A 19,700-nucleotide genomic window follows, 5' to 3' on the forward strand; every position below is an offset into this window, starting at 1 on the left:
AAGTCTGATGTACTCCCATTTGTCAATTTTTACTTTTGTTGTCTATGCTTTTGTCACATCCAAGAAAGCATTATCCAATCTAATGTACTAAAAATTTCTTCTAGGAGTTTTAATAGTTTTGGGGCTATGTTTAGATCTTTAGTCCATTTTCAGATAATTCCTGTCTATGAGATAAAAAAAGGGTCCATCTTCATTTTTTCGTATGTGGATATACAGTTTTCCCAGCATTATTTGTTCAGTTGACTGCCCTTTCCCTATTGTCAGTGGTCCTGACATCCCTTGTTGAAGATAATTTGACTATATATACAAGGGTAGTTGTTTTTGGAACTTATTTTCCCACTAATTATAAACTGCTGAGATTTAGTCATATGACGTCACTCTAGTAAATGAACACATTTGGATAACCACCGTCTAGAACTTTATAGCACGCTGGAACCTTTCCTTCTGCCTTTTCCTAATCACTGCTTTCTTCTTTATTCCGAGGTACCCACTCTATTGACTTCTAATGCTTATGTGGTTTTATGTCTGTTGTCTTTTGTTTGCCGTTTATATTCTTTCATGTTGTGGATATTGCAGTGGTTCTTTTTCATTACTGATTAGGATTCTACTGTAGAATTATATCTTAATTTATTTATACTCTGCTAATGGTCATTGGGTTTTCTTTTTTCTTAAAAATTTCTTTAAAGATTTTTATTTAGTTGAGAGAGAGTATGTGAGCAGGGATAGGGGCAGAGGAAGAGGGAGAGAATCTCAAGCAGACTCCCTGCTGAGTCTGTAGCCCAATGTGGGGCTCCCTCTCACAACCCTGAGATCATGATCTGAGCCAAAATCAGGGGTAAGACATGTAACTGACTGCACCACCCAGCACCCCAGGCATTGGGTTTTCAAGTAGGGTCATAACAAATGATGCTGCTATGATCATTTGTGTGTGTATATAAGTACATATATCTATATACATTTTTGGGGGGTATATACTTAGGGAATTCAATTTGATTTTTTTTTTTTTTTAAGATTTTATTTACTTGAGAGACAGAGTAAGAGAGAGCACACTCCCCACTGAGTGGGGAGCCTGACACAGGGCTTCATCCCTGGACCCTGAGATTATGACCTGAGCCAAAGACAGATGCTTAACTGAGCCACCCAGGTGCCCCTCAATTTGATTTTTTAATTGAAAAATTTGTTGAAATAATTGTAGATTCGTATGTACTTGTAAAAAAATAATAGATCCCTTGTACCTTTTACCCATTTCCCCCAATGGTAACATTTTGCAAAACCATATTACAGGGACACCTGGGTGGGTCAGTCAGTTAAGTATCTACCCTTCTGAAACTCAGGTCACAATCCTGGGGTCCTGGGATTAAGCCCCATGTCAGGCTCCCTATACAACCACTCCCTCTGCTCCTGTGCTCTCAAAGAAAGAAAGAAAGTCTTAAAAAAAAAAAAAAAAGCCATAGTACAATACCACAACCAGGATTTTGACGTTAATTGGATCCACAGATCTTATTCTGACCTCCTCAGTTTTACTTCTATAAAACTGATTTGTCTTTTAAAGAAAAAACAATGTGGTTTAATTTATAGAGTTGAGTCACTCACTTTTGATTACAGTACTCTACATGCAAATTACATTTACCTCTTGATACAGAAGTGGCACCCTGCCACTTCCCTAGGACATTTAACCCAGATGATTATTCCTGGGCAACTTTTTTCTATGTATCTGCCAGCAATTGCCCTCTCCACCTTCTTATAATGGTATGTAAACTCTTTTCCAGAATAACTGGCTCTTTAGTACAGTTGAGTCACCATATTACAGTACAGAGCTGTTGATTTTTTCAGTTGACTTGATGTATTCTGAACTGCATGTGAAGAATATCCCATTAGTTAGCCTATAGGTGATCATTCTTTAAGGCATTTGAGAATCCAGCAGTGTGTAAGGTCACCGATTTTCCCTGGACAGTTTTAAGAGACATAGAAGGTTTGTTAAGTCTATCCTAACACTGAGTATTCACTCTGAAAAATAACTTATTTGAAGGAAATTTCGATACATTTGCTCTTTATGTCATATTGTAGGTTCAAAATAAACAATACAGAGATATTTGTTTTGCTTATACATAGTAAATTTTTATTAATAAAAATTATTACTTTTGTTAAGGAAATTGTTAAAACACCAGCACATAAATTAGCTGTAAAAATATAGGGCATTTGGATCCGAAGAAACAGGAGTTTACTTTGGCTTAGATGTCAGGCTAATTGTACATATTATAATTGGCAATGTTACTTCCAAAGATTGAATTTTTGCTAAGTTTTTATATATTATTACAGGCTTGAGTTTCCCCTTGCTCTGCCTTTTATTTCTATTGTCAACCAGAAGGAAATTTTTAAACATTTTAAAAATAGTTCTTTCCCTGTAAGTCACCCTGAACACAATCATTTCCTCCACTTTCAAACATGAAGGGGAACCTGGCTCAGACAAGAATGATCCTTGCTGCACGTCCACAAACTCACGTGTTCTCCTTTTTATTCTGAGAGGCCCAGTTCAAACATCTTACAAGATTAAGGGCTACACTGTGTTCCCAACAGAGCTAATCCCTGCTTCAATATATGGAGATCTATAATTCTTTTTTGAACATCCCTTCAAAGTGGAGATCTTTGGCCATGAGCTCTTTGACATCATCAAGTGTTCACTGGTGACCCATTGGCTCCAGAACCTTCCACTTTGCTTTGAAGGCTTTGTTGCAGTCTGTGGACATGGCCATGGCTGCTCTAGTCATCTGCCTGGATTACTCTTGATTGGTCATTGGCTTTCTCTTGACCCAAAATGAGAGAATAAATGCTCCGAAGCCCAAATACATAGATGTACCAGGATGTAAAATTCACCAGGACACAGCTAATGAGAGTTGTTGTTTTTTTTTGTTTTTTTTTTTTTGTTTTTTTTGAGAGTTGTTGAATTCCTTGCTATAGCATATGCTTAAAACAAGGTCAGTGGAAATAGGACTCTGGTTGTAACAAAGCCTGAGCATGTTATGTTTATCCATTCACTAGTAAGAATCAGGGAAGACATTTGTTAAATTCCCTTTCATCATGTCTATAAGCATAGTGGGATCAGTCATAAGAGAAGGTAATACTGTTTTCCTTTTAGTTCTTTTTTTGTTTTGTTTTTTGTTTTTTGTTTTTTGAAAATCCAGCCTTTGGATTGTCGGAAGTAGTATTTTCATGTCAAGGACTGTTTGGGACTATAATTTCCATTTTCCTGAGGACTGTGCTTTGAATTAGGACTTCAGCTGTCAAATACTTGCCCCTGGGTGAGCTGTTTGTCACTCTACAGCAGGATGGACACAGTGGTGAATCATGCCCACAGAGAGCATGATGATGAACAGGGCAGGACAACCCAGAGACTCACATTGGAGTTAAGTTGCAGCTCTTGCCATCTTTTTTTTTTTTTAAGATTTTATTTTATTTCTTTAGAGAGAGAATTGTGGAAGGACAGAGGGGGAGAGAATCTTAAGCAGGCTTTATGCTCAGTGTGGAACTGGAATGGGGAGATCTTACAACCCTGAGATTGTGACTTGAGCTGAAATCAAGAGTCAGATGCTTAACTGAGCCACCCAGGAGCCTCTAAAGATTTTATTTTTATTTTTATTTATTTTTTAAAAAGAATTTATTTATTCATGAGAGGCACAACGAGAGAGGCAGAGACACAGCCAGAGGGAGAGGCAGGCTTTTCGCAGGAAGCCTGATGGAAGATAGCATCTGAAGTTCCATCCTGGAACTTCGGGATCACACACTGAGCGGAAGGCAGATGCTCAACCACTGAGCCACCCAGGCCTCCCAAGATTTTATTTTTATGTAATCTCCACATCCAACATGGAGCTTGAATTCACAACCCTGAGATCAAGAGTTGCATGCTCTACTGACTGAGCCAGCCCGGAGCTCCTCCCGCATTCTTTATTGAGAGCCAGCCTAGTCAGGGTCACAGGCCAGGCCCTCAGCCTGGGCATTACCTTTGCCTAGGACTGGCCCTGGCTGTGCTGTCCTCAGGCATAGTGTGCTGCCTTCAGCTGGGCTGCCATTTTATTTTATATTTTATTTTTTAAAGATTTTATTTATTTATTCATGAGAGACACAGAAAGAGAGAGAGGCAGAGACACAGGCAGAGGGAGAAGCAGGCTCTGTGCAGCCCGATGTGGGACTCGATCCCGGGACCCCAGGACCACGCACTGGGCCGAAGGCAGGCACTAAACCGCTGAGCCACCCAGGGATCTCCTTATTTTATTTTTTTAAAGATTTTATTTATTTGAAAGAGAGAAAGTGTGTGAGAAGGGAGTTGAGAGGGCAAAGGGAGAGAATCTCAAGCAGACTCCCTCTTCATACAGGGCTTGAACTCACAACCCTAAGATCACAACCTGAGCCAAAGTCAAGAGTTGGCGCTTAATGGACTGAGCCACCTGGGCACCCCAAGTGTGGCACTTTCTTATTTATTTATAAGTGGTGAGAGATGGGTAGTTGTAGAAAGAGCAGTGAAGAAGTCATAAATTCAACCATTTCCTGAAATATCTCAAGCTGTTAAGAGATTTTGTTATCCTTTTGCTCTGAAAGGCAACATAATAGTTGGGACGTATCATAAGGAAAAACCATCGTCCATAGTTGAGGTATATATAGAGCACATAGGGACACAATTCCAAAGCTTCCCATGGCTGAGAGAGCTCAGTTGGAATGACAGATGAGTGGTGGGAAACAGCCACAAGAAAGGAAAGGAGAGGAGAGGAGAGGGGAGGGGAGGGGAGGGGAGGGGAGGGGAGGGGAGAAGAGAAGAGAAGAGAAGAGAAGAGAAGAGAAGAGAAGAGAAGAGAAGAGAAGAGAAGAGAAGAGAAGAGAAGAAAAAAAGAAAACAGCCACCATTTGAAAACAGCATGTTTAAGTACTAGAAGGAGAGACCCACTCACTGGGCAAAGATCTTTTAGGAGAGAAATATAGAAGTTATCCTTGTCCTCAGGGAGCCTCATAGGCAAGTTTCCGTTGAATTCACCTTTAAAATAAGGATGGGGGCACCTGGGTGGCTCGCTCAGTTGGTTAAGCTTCTGACTGTTGGTTTTGGCTCAGGTCATGACTTCATGGTTGTGAGATCGAGCTCTGCGTTGTTAGCAAGGAGTTTGCTTCAGAAGCTGTCTCCCTTTGTCCTTCCCCCTCTGTCCCTCTCCCTGCTTGCTCCCCCCAGTAAACAACTTCTATTTAAAATAAGGATGATAATATTATTCGTGCTTAAAAGATTGTTATAAAAAGTAACTCCTTAAAAGGATTACTTGATATTTTAAAAATACAGATTTGGATATGTCATAAAATGTAAATTCTCAGTTTGCTCATTGTAAGTAAATATTCATTGAATGTTTAAGTCAGAGACTGTGATAAAGGTAATTTTAAAATCTTTTCTCAGTAGGTAGTACTTTACTTGGTAACACTATTTCAAGAGGGTCTGCAGTGAAAAATGTTCCTTCTGCCTTATGTCTCCCAGCCCTCAGGTCCTTTTCATTGTTTTCAGAGAGAATTTATGCGTGTGTATTACACATCTATGTATCTGCTTTTAAGTCACAGGTGGTAGCATATTATATAAGTTACACCTTTCTCCTCTCTTCTGGAGTACAAAATATTTCATATCCTTATCTCATTTGATACAATAGTAGTTAAGATAGGAACTTCCTGTTACCTCCATTTTACAAACAAGGAAGAGAAGTTACCTCTTAGTTTCTTAGTAACTTGCCCAGGGTCATATAGTTTGTCAGTTATAGATGTAATCTACTTCCTAGGTATAGAGGCGGTTATTTTGGTACCACTTACTTAACTTTTTATTTTGAAACCATTTCCAACTTAGAAGTTGCAAGAATAGAATAAACAATTCCATCTATTCTTTGACCAGAGTCTCCATCCGGGTTTCTGTAGCCTTCTCGATGATGTTGCCAAAGAGAGTCAAGCCAGGAGCACACATTGTTCCCAGTTGTCCTGTCTTGCTAGCCTCCTTCAACCTAGAACTGTTCTTCAGTCTTTCCTTAGCTTTTGTGACCTTGATTTCTTGGGTGAGCATAGGCCAGTCATTTTTGCTGAATCTCCCTTTGCTATTGTCCTAGATTTCCTCACAATTACATGAAGAATATACATTTTTTGGTATGAATATCACATATTATGTTCTTCCCATTGCATCCCGTCAGGTGGCATACAATGTCAGTTTGTCCCATGGCTCCCATTAAAGGAAGAAAAGAGAAAAAAGGAGCAGAAGAGGGGAAAATAACTTCTATTAGTTTGCTTTTCAGAGGACCCTGTGTTCAGCAAATACCTTTTCTTTGTAGCATCCTGGAGGAGAAGAGGTCCTGCTGGAACAAGCTGGTGCAGATGCGAGTGAAAGCTTTGAAGATGTAGGCCACTCCTCTGATGCCAGAGAAATGCTAAAGCAGTACTATATTGGTGATGTGCATCCGGTAAGGACCAACTGAACGAGGCGTGCTGAACAGCCACAGAACACAACAAGGGGGAATGCAGTATTAAAATGGAAATTCATTCAACCCAGCCATCAGGCTACATATCCTCCCAATCATTTTGCCTGATTTGCTCTGCTGAGATACAGCTTCTTGTGTGGAAAGCAACACCGGTAGTATCAGAAATGTGAAGGGAAATGGTTTTGGGAATTTTTTAAAATTGATTTTTGTAATACAATTACATCTTGGGCTAAAATGATGATCTGGTTGTTCTTGAAAGTTCCTTGCTACAGGTGGTAACTATAGACAGGAGACCCTGATAGGCTCAGAGTTGGGGGTGGGGGAGCATCTATCCTTCTACAGACCTTGACGTCTTTCAGAGAATTCTCTATTCCCAGAATGTAGTCTCACCGTCTAAGGTTAGAAACAAGCACATAGTGCACCGAGTGAGAATTCGTTTGGATATGACTTAGAATATTATTTGTTTTCCTTTTTTAACAGGATGACCTTAAACCTGAAAGTGGTAGCAAGGTAAGAAGTCACTTGTTTCTCTTGGTGTTTCAAGTGTTTATATTTCTATTTACTCAAATTGAATGGCTTTTTAAAAAAATATCTTAACAACAGAAGTGTTTACTTTTCCTCCAAGCAAAAATCCTATTTTTCAGGAATTTGGACTCAGTGCCATCTTAGGAAAAAAGAATAGCTAAGTCTTGAACAGTAGGAAGCATTTTGTTTGTGCTTCTATTTGCTTGAAGAAAAAAAAAAAGCCATGCCTTGTATGGTTTTGAAAGAAATTAGTTTATGGGTTGAGTTGTAGAAAAAGTATTTCTTATTCTTACATTAAATAGTGCAGGTGATAATAATTCTGTGTTGGAAAAATAATTGGAAAGTTGATTTTCACTTAAAAAGCTCAGGAGTTACAGATTGAAGTAATTGATTAGAATGGCCTTTCTGCCCCTTTTACCCAGATTTAATCCTTTTATCGTATGGGCTCAAATAGGCCTGTACCCATTTTACTTACTCAGTGATACAGCAAAAACCAGTGATACCAGTGATACAGCAAAAAAAAAAAAAAAAAAGATTAAATATTTGAAAACCTTAACATGTACCGCATAACATACCAGGAACAAAATAGGAAACCCTTTTAGCTTCCCACAAGTGGGGCTGTTCCTTTCCGTTATTACTTCCTGCTTTTCTTGACTTCCGCCTTCAGAGAGCTGTCAGGTTACCCTTTCACTTCAAGGGACAGCAGTTTAGTTGCTACCAGAGCTTCATGGTAGCAGCTTTTCCTCCTTTGAGCATCTTGCTTCTCTTTCCTCACTGAGCTGGAATCACAAACATGTTTGGTACGGCAGGTAAAGTCTGCCCAGACACAGAATTCTTTTGACTCAAGATTGCTTGACAGTGTCTGCCGTCTGTTGCTCTGCAATCCAGAGTGTTTGTGGAAATTATCTCTTCCATCTTGCTCCACTCTGCTACTCTGATTTGTTGAATTGTTCCTGAAGCGGGGGATGAAATGATTCCTTTAAATGCTTCATGAACACTGTGGGTCTGTCTTCCCTCTCTGGCACGTGTAACAAAGGTAAAGTTTGAGCTGCATGTGGCCTTGCTGAGTATATCAAACATGTGGAAAACATTGGTCTCAGTTAAAGTAAACATTGAATTCAAGGGATATTCCCATTTGTACAAGTGATATACCTAGTATCTAGGAGTCATAACCTACAACAATCATGAAAGCACCTTTATTAAAATAATAGGAAAAAATTTTGGAATTATAATTGTCTAAAAGTCTACAATTGCTTCTTGTTGCTATTTTTCTTCCTTGGTAGTTGAATATATGGTGAGGACCATTCTTAGGAATGAAGAGCGGAGTTTTTCAAATTCTGTCCCTTGAGCCACCTGTGTTGGAATCCCTGGGCTGTTTCCGAAATGTCTGTTTCCTAGGCTTCCACTACTACTGATTCATAATCTCTGGAGGTGGGATTTGGGAATATGCTTTTGACGCAACCCAGGTAGCCATGCACCAGACTTTTTACTAAATGATGTGCCCATCTTTTCATTGGAAAACTTGGAAAACTTTAATTCTCTTCTGTAGAAAGCACTGTCTACCCTGTAGACCAAAGAATGAGTTAGAGATGTCTCAGCTAAATGAAATCTGTTGAGTCTTGGACTTTTGGTAAGAAATTCAGAAAAAGAAACTCTTTTAACTCACTGAATTCTTTTCTTTTTTTTTTTTTTTTAATTTATTTATGATAGTCACAGAGAGAGAGAGAGAGGCAGAGACACAGGCAGAGGGAGAAGCAGGCTCCATGCACCGGGAGCCCGATGTGGGATTTGATCCCAGGTCTCCAGGATCGCGCCCCGGGCCAAAGGCAGGCGCCAAACCGCTGCGCCACCCAGGGATCCCTAACTCACTAAATTCTGCATTAATTTAGACGTTTTCAAATATAGTTTGGTGTGCCTGGTATAAACTAAAGGCAGGGGATCCCTGGGTGGCGCAGCGGTTTGGCGCTTGCCTTTGGCCCAGGGCGCGATCCTGGAGACCTGGGATCGAATCCCACGTTGGGCTCCCAGTGCATGGAGCCTGCTTCTCCCTCTGCCTGTGTCTCTGCCCCTCTCTCTCTCTCTCTCTCTCTGTCTCTTTCTGTGTGTGACTATCGTAAATAAATAAAAATTTAAAAAGATTAAAAAAAAAACTAAAGGCAGTATATTCAGAACTGTTGTCCGCCTGTCTGTTGTACCCAGAGGACAGTCTTTATTAAGTAGAGAGTACATTATAGAGTGTTTCCAGTCACACTGCTGTACTTAAGGCATATCAGGCAAGGAAAACCTTTGGGAAAAATTTCAAGGCCATCCACATAGGTTTTCATAAAGCTAGATTCCAACCTGATTTCAGTTCCAGGAAGAAAGTCCTGGTTCCTCAGACTTATTTCTTACAAAGATTTTAAATAAGTACTTCTGTATCTGTGATGTAGCTGTCTCTTTTCTTAATTTTTCTTCACTCACCATGAAGCATGTGGAAAAATTGGATGTAAAAATTCATTTCATTAATACTTGCTTTTGGCTAAGGCTTCCTAAACCTCTACAAAGAAGTGTGTATTTTTTTTTAAGCCTAATTAAGAGGTATCTTCTGCCTCAGGGGACAGTTTTCATTTCCCTTCCCTTCTCCCTTCTTTCATTTCTCCACTTCTCTCCTCCCCCGACAATTTCCCATCTCTTCCCTGCCTGCAAGGACACCCCTCCCCGCAAAATTTAAAAAAAAAAAGAAAAAAGCCATCCAGAATCTGCTGTTGGAGACTCTAAATCAGGAGCATTTCCCCAGTTTTTTTGCAACTACCTTTCATACTGCTTCTGCTACGACATCTAAATAATTGATAATCACCCATTGTTTTCTTGTTCGACTGATAATGCCTGAGGCCCAAGGTCCTGAAATATTACAAAACTAAAAAGTACAAGCGTAGAAACTATAGATCTGGCCACAGATGTTTTTTCTCACCTCTTCAGTCCTAGCTAACGGTCTAGAATTAAAAACCTTTTTGTCTCAGTGAATCTCTTCCTCCCTGCAATAGTCGCCATACTGAGAAACATCAGGCTTCCATTCCTACTTAACATTTTTTTGGTCTGCTTTGCATTGTGGAAACTCCCCTTAGAAACACTTGGTATTTCCTGTGCCATTTTGCCTGCCCGTCTGCTGTACTGTGAGTAACCTAGATCCATTTGTTGTCCCCGAGGTCTCTCCCTTGATGGTGGGTTCACCTGTAGGTTAACTGAGCTGCTGGCAGTTGAGATGAGGTACATATGCATGCTAACCTAATAAAAGTAGTCAGTACCGTTTCATTCATTTCTTCAACAGATATTATCTAGGTAGTAATTCAGCTGCTTAAAATATCATTACAATGAATAGACTCAGTAACCTGACCATTATCCCATTAAAATTTTTTTAAAGAATTTATTTACTTATTTGAGATAGAGCAAGAGAGAGCGAGCGTGAATTGTGAGGGAGGGCAGAGGGAGAGGGAGAACTGGATTCCCCCCTGAGCAGGGAGCCTGACACGGAGTTCCATTCCAGGACCCTGGAATCATGACCTGAGCTCAACCACTGAGCCACCCAGGTGCCCCCCATTTAAATTTTTTTTTTATTTTTATTTTTATTTTTTTTTTATTTTTTTTATTTATTTATGATAGTCACAGAGAGAGAGAGAGAGGCAGAGACATAGGCAGAGGGAGAAGCAGGCTCCATGCACCGGGAGCCTGATGTGGGATTCGATCCTGGGTCTCCAGGATCGTGCCCTGGGCCAAAGGCAGGCGCCAAACCGCTGCGCCACCCAGGGATCCCCCCATTTAAATTTTTGAATGGGTAATACATGATGGCAAAAAATTGAAATAGTGCAAAAAAGTATACTTTTATATATGTAATTTTATATAAGTAACATGCATATTATTTATATGATTATATAATATAAATATAATATATACTGATATAAAAATAATATATAAAATAAATTATATATAAATCATATATAAAATGTATAAGTATATATAACTATATATATTTTTTATTATACATATAAAATGACTTCCTTCCATCTCCAACTCTCAGTCTCCCAGTTCCCCCTCCCCAGAGGTAACCAGCTACCATTTTCTTGTTTATTCTTCTCAAGAGATTCTGTGCATTCATAAATATAAATAGGTAGACAGACATATTGATCCATTGATAGGCCAATCAACCATCCCTTCCTTAAAAAATCACAATACTGTTCTGTGCCTTGTTTATTTTTACTTAAAAATTTCATCATAGGGGGATCCCCGGGTGGCGCAGTGGTTTGGCGCCTGCCTTTGGCCCAGGGCGCGATCCTGGAGACCCAGGATCGAATCCCACATCGGGCTCCCAGTGCATGGAGCCTGCTTCTCCCTCTGCCTATGTCTCTGCCTCTCTCTCTTTCTGTGACTATCATAAATTAAAAAAAAAAAAAATTAAAAAAAAATTTCATCATAGTGATTGTTCTTTTTTTCTACAAGAAACCCGATTAATTTTTTTCAAATCTTTATTTAAATTTGAATTACTTACCATACAGTGCAATTAGTGATTGTTCTTTTTTTTTTTTTATGATAGTCACACAGAGAGAGAGAGAGAGAGAGAGAGGCAGAGACACAGGCAGAGGGAGAAGCAGGTTCCATGCACCAGGAGCCCGACGTGGGACTCGATCCCGGGTCTCCAGGATCGCACCCTGGGCCAAAGGCAGGCGCCAAACCGCTGCGCCACCCAGGGATCCCCAGTGATTGTTCTTTAACAGTATTCCATAGACAAGAATTTTGATGAGATGTCATTACTGTACGTAACAGGATTTGATATGTTTTTTTTATATGTTTTTTATTTTTTATTTTTTTAAATATTTTATTTATTTATTCATAGACACAGAGAGAGAGAGGCAGAGACACAAGCAGAGGGAGAAGTAGGCTCCATGCGGGGAACCCAATGTGGGACTCGATCCCTGGTCCCCAGGATCACACCTCAGGCTGCAGGCGGCGCCAAACCGCTGCACCACCGGGGCTGCCCTGATGTGTTTTTTAAAAACAAATAAGAGGGATCCCTGGGTGGCGCAGCGGTTTGGCGCCTGCCTTTGGCCCGGGGTGCGATCCTGGAGACCCGGGATCGAGTCCCACGTCGGGCTCCCGGTGCATGGAGCCTGCTTCTCCCTCTGCCTGTGTCTCTGCCTCTCTGTCTCTTTCTGTGTGACTATCATAAATTAAAAAAAACAAACAAAAAACAAATAAGATTGTGGAGCACCTAGGTGGCTTATTTAATTGAGCATCTACCTTCAGTTTGGGGTCCAGTCGTGGTCCCAGGGTCCTGGGATGGAGCCCTGAATCTGGCTCTCTGCTAAGTGGGGAGTCTGCTTCTATCTCTCTCTGCCTGCTGCCCCCCACCCCGTTCTTTCTGTTACTTGCTCTCTCTCTCTCAAGTAAATACACAAAATCTTTAAAAATAAATAAATAGAAACCAAATAAGATCGTCTCCATAAACGCTTAGCATGTTATTTAAACTTCATATTTTAACTTAAAAATTTTAACTTTTGGGTATCCCTGGGTGGCTCAGCAGTTTAGCACCTGCCTTCGGCCCAGGGCATGGTCCTGGAGTCCTGGGATTAAGTCCCACATTGGGCTCCCTGCATGGAGCCTGCTTTTCTCTCTGCCTGTGTCTCTGCCTCTCTCTCTCTTTCTGTCTGTCATGAATGAATAAATAAAATCTTTAAAAATAAATAAATAATAAAAATTTTAACTTTTGAAATCTAGTAAATTCCATGTATGTTAGAAGCAATCTATAAGTTGCATTTAAAAGCAAATACAGGCATCCCGGGTGGCTCAGCCATTTAGCACCGCCTTCAGTCCAGGACATGGTTCTGGAGACCCAGGATCAAGTCTCACGATGGGCTCCCTGCATGGAGCCTGTTTCTCCCTCTGTCTGTGTCTCTGCCTCTCTTCTCTCTCTCTCTCTCTCTCTCTCTCTCTCTGTGTCTCTCATGAATAAATAAAATCTTTAAAAAAATAAAAAATAAAAGCCGATACATTTTTTTCTTACTGATGCTACCGACTTTTGTTATACAACAATTTTCTGGTACACATATATAACATTCAGCTTACCTTCTGTTTTATGGGAGAGAAACTAAAAAGAATACATTGTTTATAATTATGTAATATAATTACTTAGTTGCATCATACCAAAAATTTCCTTCAAAGTATTGTTTAATATTCCTGTCATACATAAAACCTAGTTTATTTAAGTTTGGAATGGTTATGTAGATGCCCTTTAGATGAGTAGTAATTGCTCTTTAACCAAATAATTTTGCATGGTTGATTCATTGTTCCTGATTTTGTTTAACATTTCATTTTTGAAACATTAATATTTTGAAATAAAGCATAGAATGTAATGGCAAAATCCCTCTTGAAAAACAAAATGCCCATTGCTGAGGCATTTCAAGGATTAATGTTCTCTCATAATGCTTTATTTAGAAATAGTATGTAGTTTTGCAAAAGGTGTTAGAAGGATAAGGTAACATCTTTTTCAAATCAGCCTTCTAGTGTTAGAACAAGTTTTTCACTCCTTGGTCCCAATGGAAATTACTCTGAATATTGAATTTTTTTCTTCAGTGATATTTTAAATATGATATCACAGTGGGTTCTCAAGAGAGTTGTATAGAAATTTGTCTTAAAGGGTGTTTTTCATCTTTGAATTTTCCCTTTATATGCAGGGAAATATTTTTCACTTGACTGGGCTGCCTCTAGGGATGATATGTACTTTACAATACAGTAAGTGTTAATACTTAGGAGCTTCTTGAAAAGGCTGTCCTCAAGATCCATACATGGCCATGTCCTAGTTGGGACTATAAAATGTTAAAATCATGTATTTCAATCATGTATTTCAAATATTTCAATCATGTATTTCAATTTTTAAGTCAAACTTTTTAGATTTTAAGAAATTAATGCTGAAAAAAAAAGAAATTAATGCTGAAATTCATATTGTGACAGTTCATGCCATAAAGTTCATTGTGTTACGGGAGAAAAATCCTTTCTAATAGAGTTTGAAACCAAAAGTTCCAGAGTTGTTTTTCATAAGTTACTGGCCACATAGAAACCAAAGTGTTCTAAATAAAAAGCTGCAAAAACTGTTGGACCACCCAAATACTCATTAGCTTCACCAAAGTTGTCATGTGGCTAAAAATCCACTTTTTCCAACTCTAAATACTTGGAATCCTCTTGGAATAGCAAGCATCTAATTTAGGAATTAAAACATAAGCCCCCTCCCCCCTCTCCCCCCGCCAAATCTCCTTCTACACCTTACAATAGATTTCCCTTCTGTTTAAACCTGTTTAGGCTGAAGATTCACTTTAAAAATGCCCTATCTCTATAATTTAATGCATTATAATAATAATTCTGGTGCATTGTTTCCTATGTGAATGTCCTGATGACAGAGTACACTATTCCTTAGCTTGTGTTTGTCATGTTTTTTAAAAAACGGTTTTCATAGTGAAACCATGCCCACTGACCCCCAAATCCCTTCCTATACATTTGCCAATTACTATATTTCTCTGTCATTCTCTTAACCATATCAAAGAGAGTCCACACAGTACAGTGCCTCTTGGAATAATGTCTAGAAGACCATATCTCTGTATACCAGGTGCAAGATAGAAAACTCTACATATGGGTAAGCGTTCTTCCAGTCTTTCCAAACATGGAAAATAGCGTTTCCTTCTCTTTAACCTTTAGAAGGCTGCTATTACAGATTTTGCTAAAATGCCCTTGGGTCAGAAAATTGTGTTGAGTTAATTAAATATGGCTTTAGAACGAGAGTTTATCTGAGCCTTTCATTTGTATAAATGAGGGAATTGATTTAGCGTTGAACTTGAAAACAATAGACAGTTTCACTTAATGAGCAGCTTAATAAAAAGGCAACTCATATTATGAAATATTTTCTTTTATCCTACAGAGTCCATGTTTCGTGTATGTATGAATGTATATATGTATTTATTTATTTATTTGATGAAGGAATTGAGCCTTAATGAACTTTGAACCTAAGAAACCAATTTATTCAAGCAGTTCATTTTTGTTAATTTTGAGCTAAAATCGCAATTAGACTTAAAACAATTAGTTGTTTGGAAGTGTATTCCAGAAACATGCATATTAATTACTTGGTAAGGCTTTTGGTAGAAGAACTCTGGATTTGATCTGCTCTCTTATAACTAAAATCATATAGTATTGCAATTACAGCTTTCCATGCCAAAGATTGAGCAGTTCCTGTTCTCCTGACCAAAAATCTTGCATGTAAATTAAAATGTGGACAAGGATATAACCAGCCAGATATGCCTGAACACACAAAGGAGTAGGTTAAAGTCAATCATAAACTGTAGGAATTTCACTTAAGCATCCATTAGATTGAGCACAGAGCTTTGGAGTGGAAATGGGAATTGGGGAGCTGAGCATAGAGAGAACAGCAGAGTGGGGGTGAATGAAGGTTTTGTGTTAACAAAACCTTCTTTTTAGTTTTGTTAAATTAAAAATAACTTACTTGGCTTATTTCCAAACTTGGCTGAGGTACTTGGCTTCTAAGAGCAGTGCCTTAAACAACTCTTTCATTATGGTTGATTAAAAATGGAGTTGCTGTAGTTTGGCATTTACTTGGCTGTCAGTGTCCTAAAGAGAGGGTCCACTTTTTTCTCTTCTCTTTCCTTCAGCGGTAGGGAAGTTGGCCTTTTTGCCTCTAGGGCTGAAATGATCTTAAAACAGGAATTGAGGTACTTACTTTAAAAAAAAAAAACTATATTTAATTTTTTTTTATTGCTTATTAGAAACTCTTACAGTTGGAGCATATTTTGATCTCTCTGGTCTTTCTCTCTTTCTTTTCTCAGTTGCTTCCTGCATTGTTCACTTCAGTTGTTTCCTGAGGTTCACTCCAGTTAGCACACATCCCAGGTTTTAAGTTGTAAAAGAGGCTAGAGTTTTGAAATCTAGAGAATCTAGTTATATGAACTTTGGCTTTTACTATGATTACAGATTAAACATAATACATATATTAGTCCATAATGCTTTCATGTAAGCCTTTCAAATTATCTCTGTTTTTAAAATACTGACTGTACTTTTTTTGTTCTAAAATCATTGGTATATATGTGGATAAGGCATAAAAGATCATGGATATTTTTTTGATGGAATTCAGTTATTTCATGGCTACTGTAGTGGGATCTTTTAAAAGACAATGTTAGAAATTAATCTGATACCCATACTACCATAACTACGACAATGATCACCTTTCAAATTTATAAAACATTTGCTGTATTTCTCAAAGATTGACTTGTGACACATTTTAATTAACCGGACTCATGATATTCTTTTTTTTTTTTTTTTTTTTTATGATAAGCACACAGTGAGAGAGAGAGAGAGGCAGAGACATAGGCAGAGGGAGAAGCAGGATCCATGCACCGGGAGCCCGATGTGGGATTCGATCCCAGGTCTCCAGGATTGCGCCCTGGGCCAAAGACAGGCGCCAAACCGCTGCGCCACCCAGGGATCCCGGGACTCATGATATTCTAGTAGAAATGTCCTGGGTAGCAGTAATCATCAATGTCACGAAGAAGTATAGTAGTATTTTAATGTGGTTTATCTGAAACTTTTTTTTTTTTTTTTTCAAATTTATTTATGATAGTCACAGAGAGAGAGAGAGAGAGAGAGAGGCAGAGACATAGGCAGAGGGAGAAGCAGGCTCCATGCACCGGGAGCCCGACGTGGGATTCGATCCCGGGTCTCCAGGATCGCGCCCTGGTCCAAAGGCAGGCGCTAAACCGCTGCGCCACCCAGGGATCCCTATCTGAAACTTTTTATTAAAAGTTTTATTTGCCTGTGGGCTAATGTCTTTTGAGTTTAGGGCATGTATTCATTTGCATGGCAGTGTTTCGGATATATGAAATTAAAACTCATTTCACAACCTCTATCTAGACCAGTATGTAGGGTTTTTGGAAATTCTTGAAAATTGTGGTTTTTTTTTTTTAGATATATGCCATTGTTTTATTTATTTATTTATTTATGATAGTCACAGAGAGAGAGAGAGAGAGAGAGAGAGGCAGAGACAAAAGCAGGCTCCATGCACCAGGAGCCCGACGTGGGATTCGATCCTGGGTCTCCAGGATCGCGCCCTGGGCCAAAGGCAGGCGCTAAACCACTGCGCCACCCAGGGATCCCTGAAAATTGTGGTTTAACAGAGTTGTTATTCGTGTTCACACCTTTACATACTTCTCTATAATGACAAAGAGGATAATTTTGGGCAGCAGTAACCTATGCTAATGGGTTTGTCCTCTGGCAGTAAGTTAGCAGGCCTTTTGTGTATCTAGCTTAATTAATGGACTCAAGAACTTCATTTAATATTTACTTAAATTGGATTTGAAAAAAATTTTTTTTAACAACAAGCCCAAGTAATTTTATTATATAAATTAACCCATTTATTATAGGCTAGGAATGTTTCAAATGGCAGAGCCTCTACTGGTCTTTCAACTCCTTCAGTCTTCTGATGGCAGACTTTACTGTGACAGCAGAAGTGGTGTTGTAGGTCCAGGCACCACCGGCCATGGTCTTCATGCAGGAGCCACAGTGCCAGATGCCCACTGCTCGCCTTTTCATCTTGGTCTTGCCACAGAAGGAGCAGGTGTACTTGGCGTGCTGGCTAATCTCAATCTTCTTCACCATCTTCCTGAGGGAAGCCCCATATCGGGTCCCGTATTTACCCACAATTCCTACCTTCTTGGTGCATTTGGCCATGTCGCCCCCAGCCAGGTCCTAGCCCAGAGAGCTGGATTTGAAAATTTTAATAACAGCTTTATAAGATAAAATTCACAAACCATCCAATTTACCTATTTAAGATATGCCAGTCAGGGGGGTTTAGTATATTCATAGAAATGTGCCACCATAATCACAATTTTGGAACATTTTCATCACTCCAGAAAGAAACCCCATACCATTAGTAGCCATGCCCTTTCCCTCCACATATTCTTCTCCTGCTGCCCTGACAGCCCTAGGAAACCACAGATCCTCTAGATTTGCCTGTGCCGAACCTTTCTTACAAATGGATTTCTATCGTATTTGTATAACATGATGTGTTTTATACCTAACTCCTTTCACTTAGCATAAATGTCTTCAAGGTTCATCCATGTTGAAGCATGGATCAGTAGTTCATTACTTTTTATTGCCAAAATTTTGTTTTTAAGGTTATTTTGGAATTTTTCCCCCTTAATTTCATTCCTCCCGTTTCATTGTTAAATAAGCCCTAGAGTTTCTAATCATAATTATGATTTCAGAGACTAAACCAGTTCATTTTTATAAGCCACAAAACAATTGTCTGCATGCTCTAGAGCATTTCACAGTTGATCTGTTTGTCACAAGTTTTTTATTTTTTTTTAAGTATATTTTTTCAGAAAATACAGTCTTTGCTACTGCCAGTGGCAAGCCCAGCTGAACCAGGCATACTGTTGTGACTCCAGTTAGTTCATTTCAATATAGTCTATATTAACAGCATTTTTTTTCATCTAAGAAAGTTTAGGCCATTTTTCTATGCTTTCCTTACCTGTTCTTCAGTAGGGAGTTACCAGTATGTTATCAGAAATAGAATCCTTGGTCCTCCCAGTACATTAGATTCATAAATGTCAAATTGCATGAACAATGAAGTTGTGTTATTAGTTGCAGAGTTTATATAGACATTTAGGAAGATTTATGTGATTCTATTAATCTTCTTTGTTTTTGTTGGTAACTTTGAATATGTGTCTTCTTTAGGACCCTTCGAAAGATGCCACATGCAAAAGGTTAGTATACCCTTAATGGACTTCCTTATGCTCAACATAATGTCTGGCTAGAGACTCTTCTGTAAATATACATGTATAACATAACTTAAGAGTACAGTTTGAGGGGCGCCTGGGTGGCTCAGTGGTCGAGCATCTGCCTTCATCTTAGGGCGTGTGATCCTGGGGTCCTGGGATCGAGTCCTACATTGAGCTCATCACAAGGAGCCTGCTTCTCTCTCTGCTTATGTCTCTGCCTCTCTCTCTGTGTCTCTCATGAATACATAAATAAAAAATATTTTTAAAAAGTACAGTTTGACTTCAGAATAAGAAGTACAGCATGGGGAATACAGTCAAGGGTATTTTCAGTGTTGTATGGTGACATATGGTAACTACACTTGCAGTGAGCAAAGCATAAGTATAAACTTATTAAATTACTGTGTTGTACACCTAAAATGAATGCAATATTGTGTTACAAGTATATGTTAGCTATATCTCAATTTTTAAAAAGTACAGTTTAACAATTAATTTTAGAGGGGCCAAATTTACTGCAAATTCAGTAGTTCCTTACTATTAGCAAAATTAAGTTTTGGCAGTTGCAGTCATTTTGAGTAATCTCAAAAGTTCATGTCTTACATAATTTTTAAGTCATGTTGTAACAAATTGGAGTCATGTTGGGTGAATGGCCAATGCATGGACAAGTAACTACTGTGAAGTCAAGCTCTGTAGCTCAGCCCAGCTCTGCATCTTTCACTTAAAACTTAATCTCATTTAATCCTCACAACCATCTAAGGGGGGGGGGGGTGCTATTATTGCATTTTATAGAAAGGAAAAAATATGTATTGCATGTGTATTTAGGGATTTTTTTTTTCAAAGGTATACTTACAAATAGCCCTTGCCATGGTTTTCATAATACAGTAGTATG

General features: G+C 38.9%; 2 protein-coding genes and 2 pseudogenes across 2 annotated transcripts in view; 2 read left to right on the forward strand and 2 right to left on the reverse strand.

Annotated features, from left to right (window-relative positions):
• Positions 1–19,700, forward strand: part of NIP7 (nucleolar pre-rRNA processing protein NIP7) — a 120,424-nt gene that overhangs the window by 87,934 nt on the left and 12,790 nt on the right. The gene's annotated exons all lie outside the window — the stretch shown is intronic.
• Positions 1–19,700, forward strand: part of CYB5B (cytochrome b5 type B) — a 39,207-nt gene that overhangs the window by 12,596 nt on the left and 6,911 nt on the right. Inside the window, exons 2-4 of the mRNA XM_077888555.1 lie at positions 6,336–6,464; positions 6,963–6,992; positions 18,771–18,799. Of these exons, the coding sequence (XP_077744681.1) occupies positions 6,336–6,464; positions 6,963–6,992; positions 18,771–18,799 (188 nt within the window). The remainder of the gene's footprint in view (positions 1–6,335; positions 6,465–6,962; positions 6,993–18,770; positions 18,800–19,700) is intronic.
• LOC144311583 (ER membrane protein complex subunit 3 pseudogene) lies at positions 2,592–4,039 on the reverse strand (annotated as a pseudogene).
• On the reverse strand, positions 17,421–17,775 carry LOC144308198 (large ribosomal subunit protein eL43 pseudogene; annotated as a pseudogene).

Source organism: Canis aureus, chromosome 3 (genome assembly GCF_053574225.1).
Source record: "Canis aureus isolate CA01 chromosome 3, VMU_Caureus_v.1.0, whole genome shotgun sequence".
In the NCBI taxonomy this organism is placed as follows: Eukaryota; Metazoa; Chordata; class Mammalia; order Carnivora; family Canidae; genus Canis; species Canis aureus.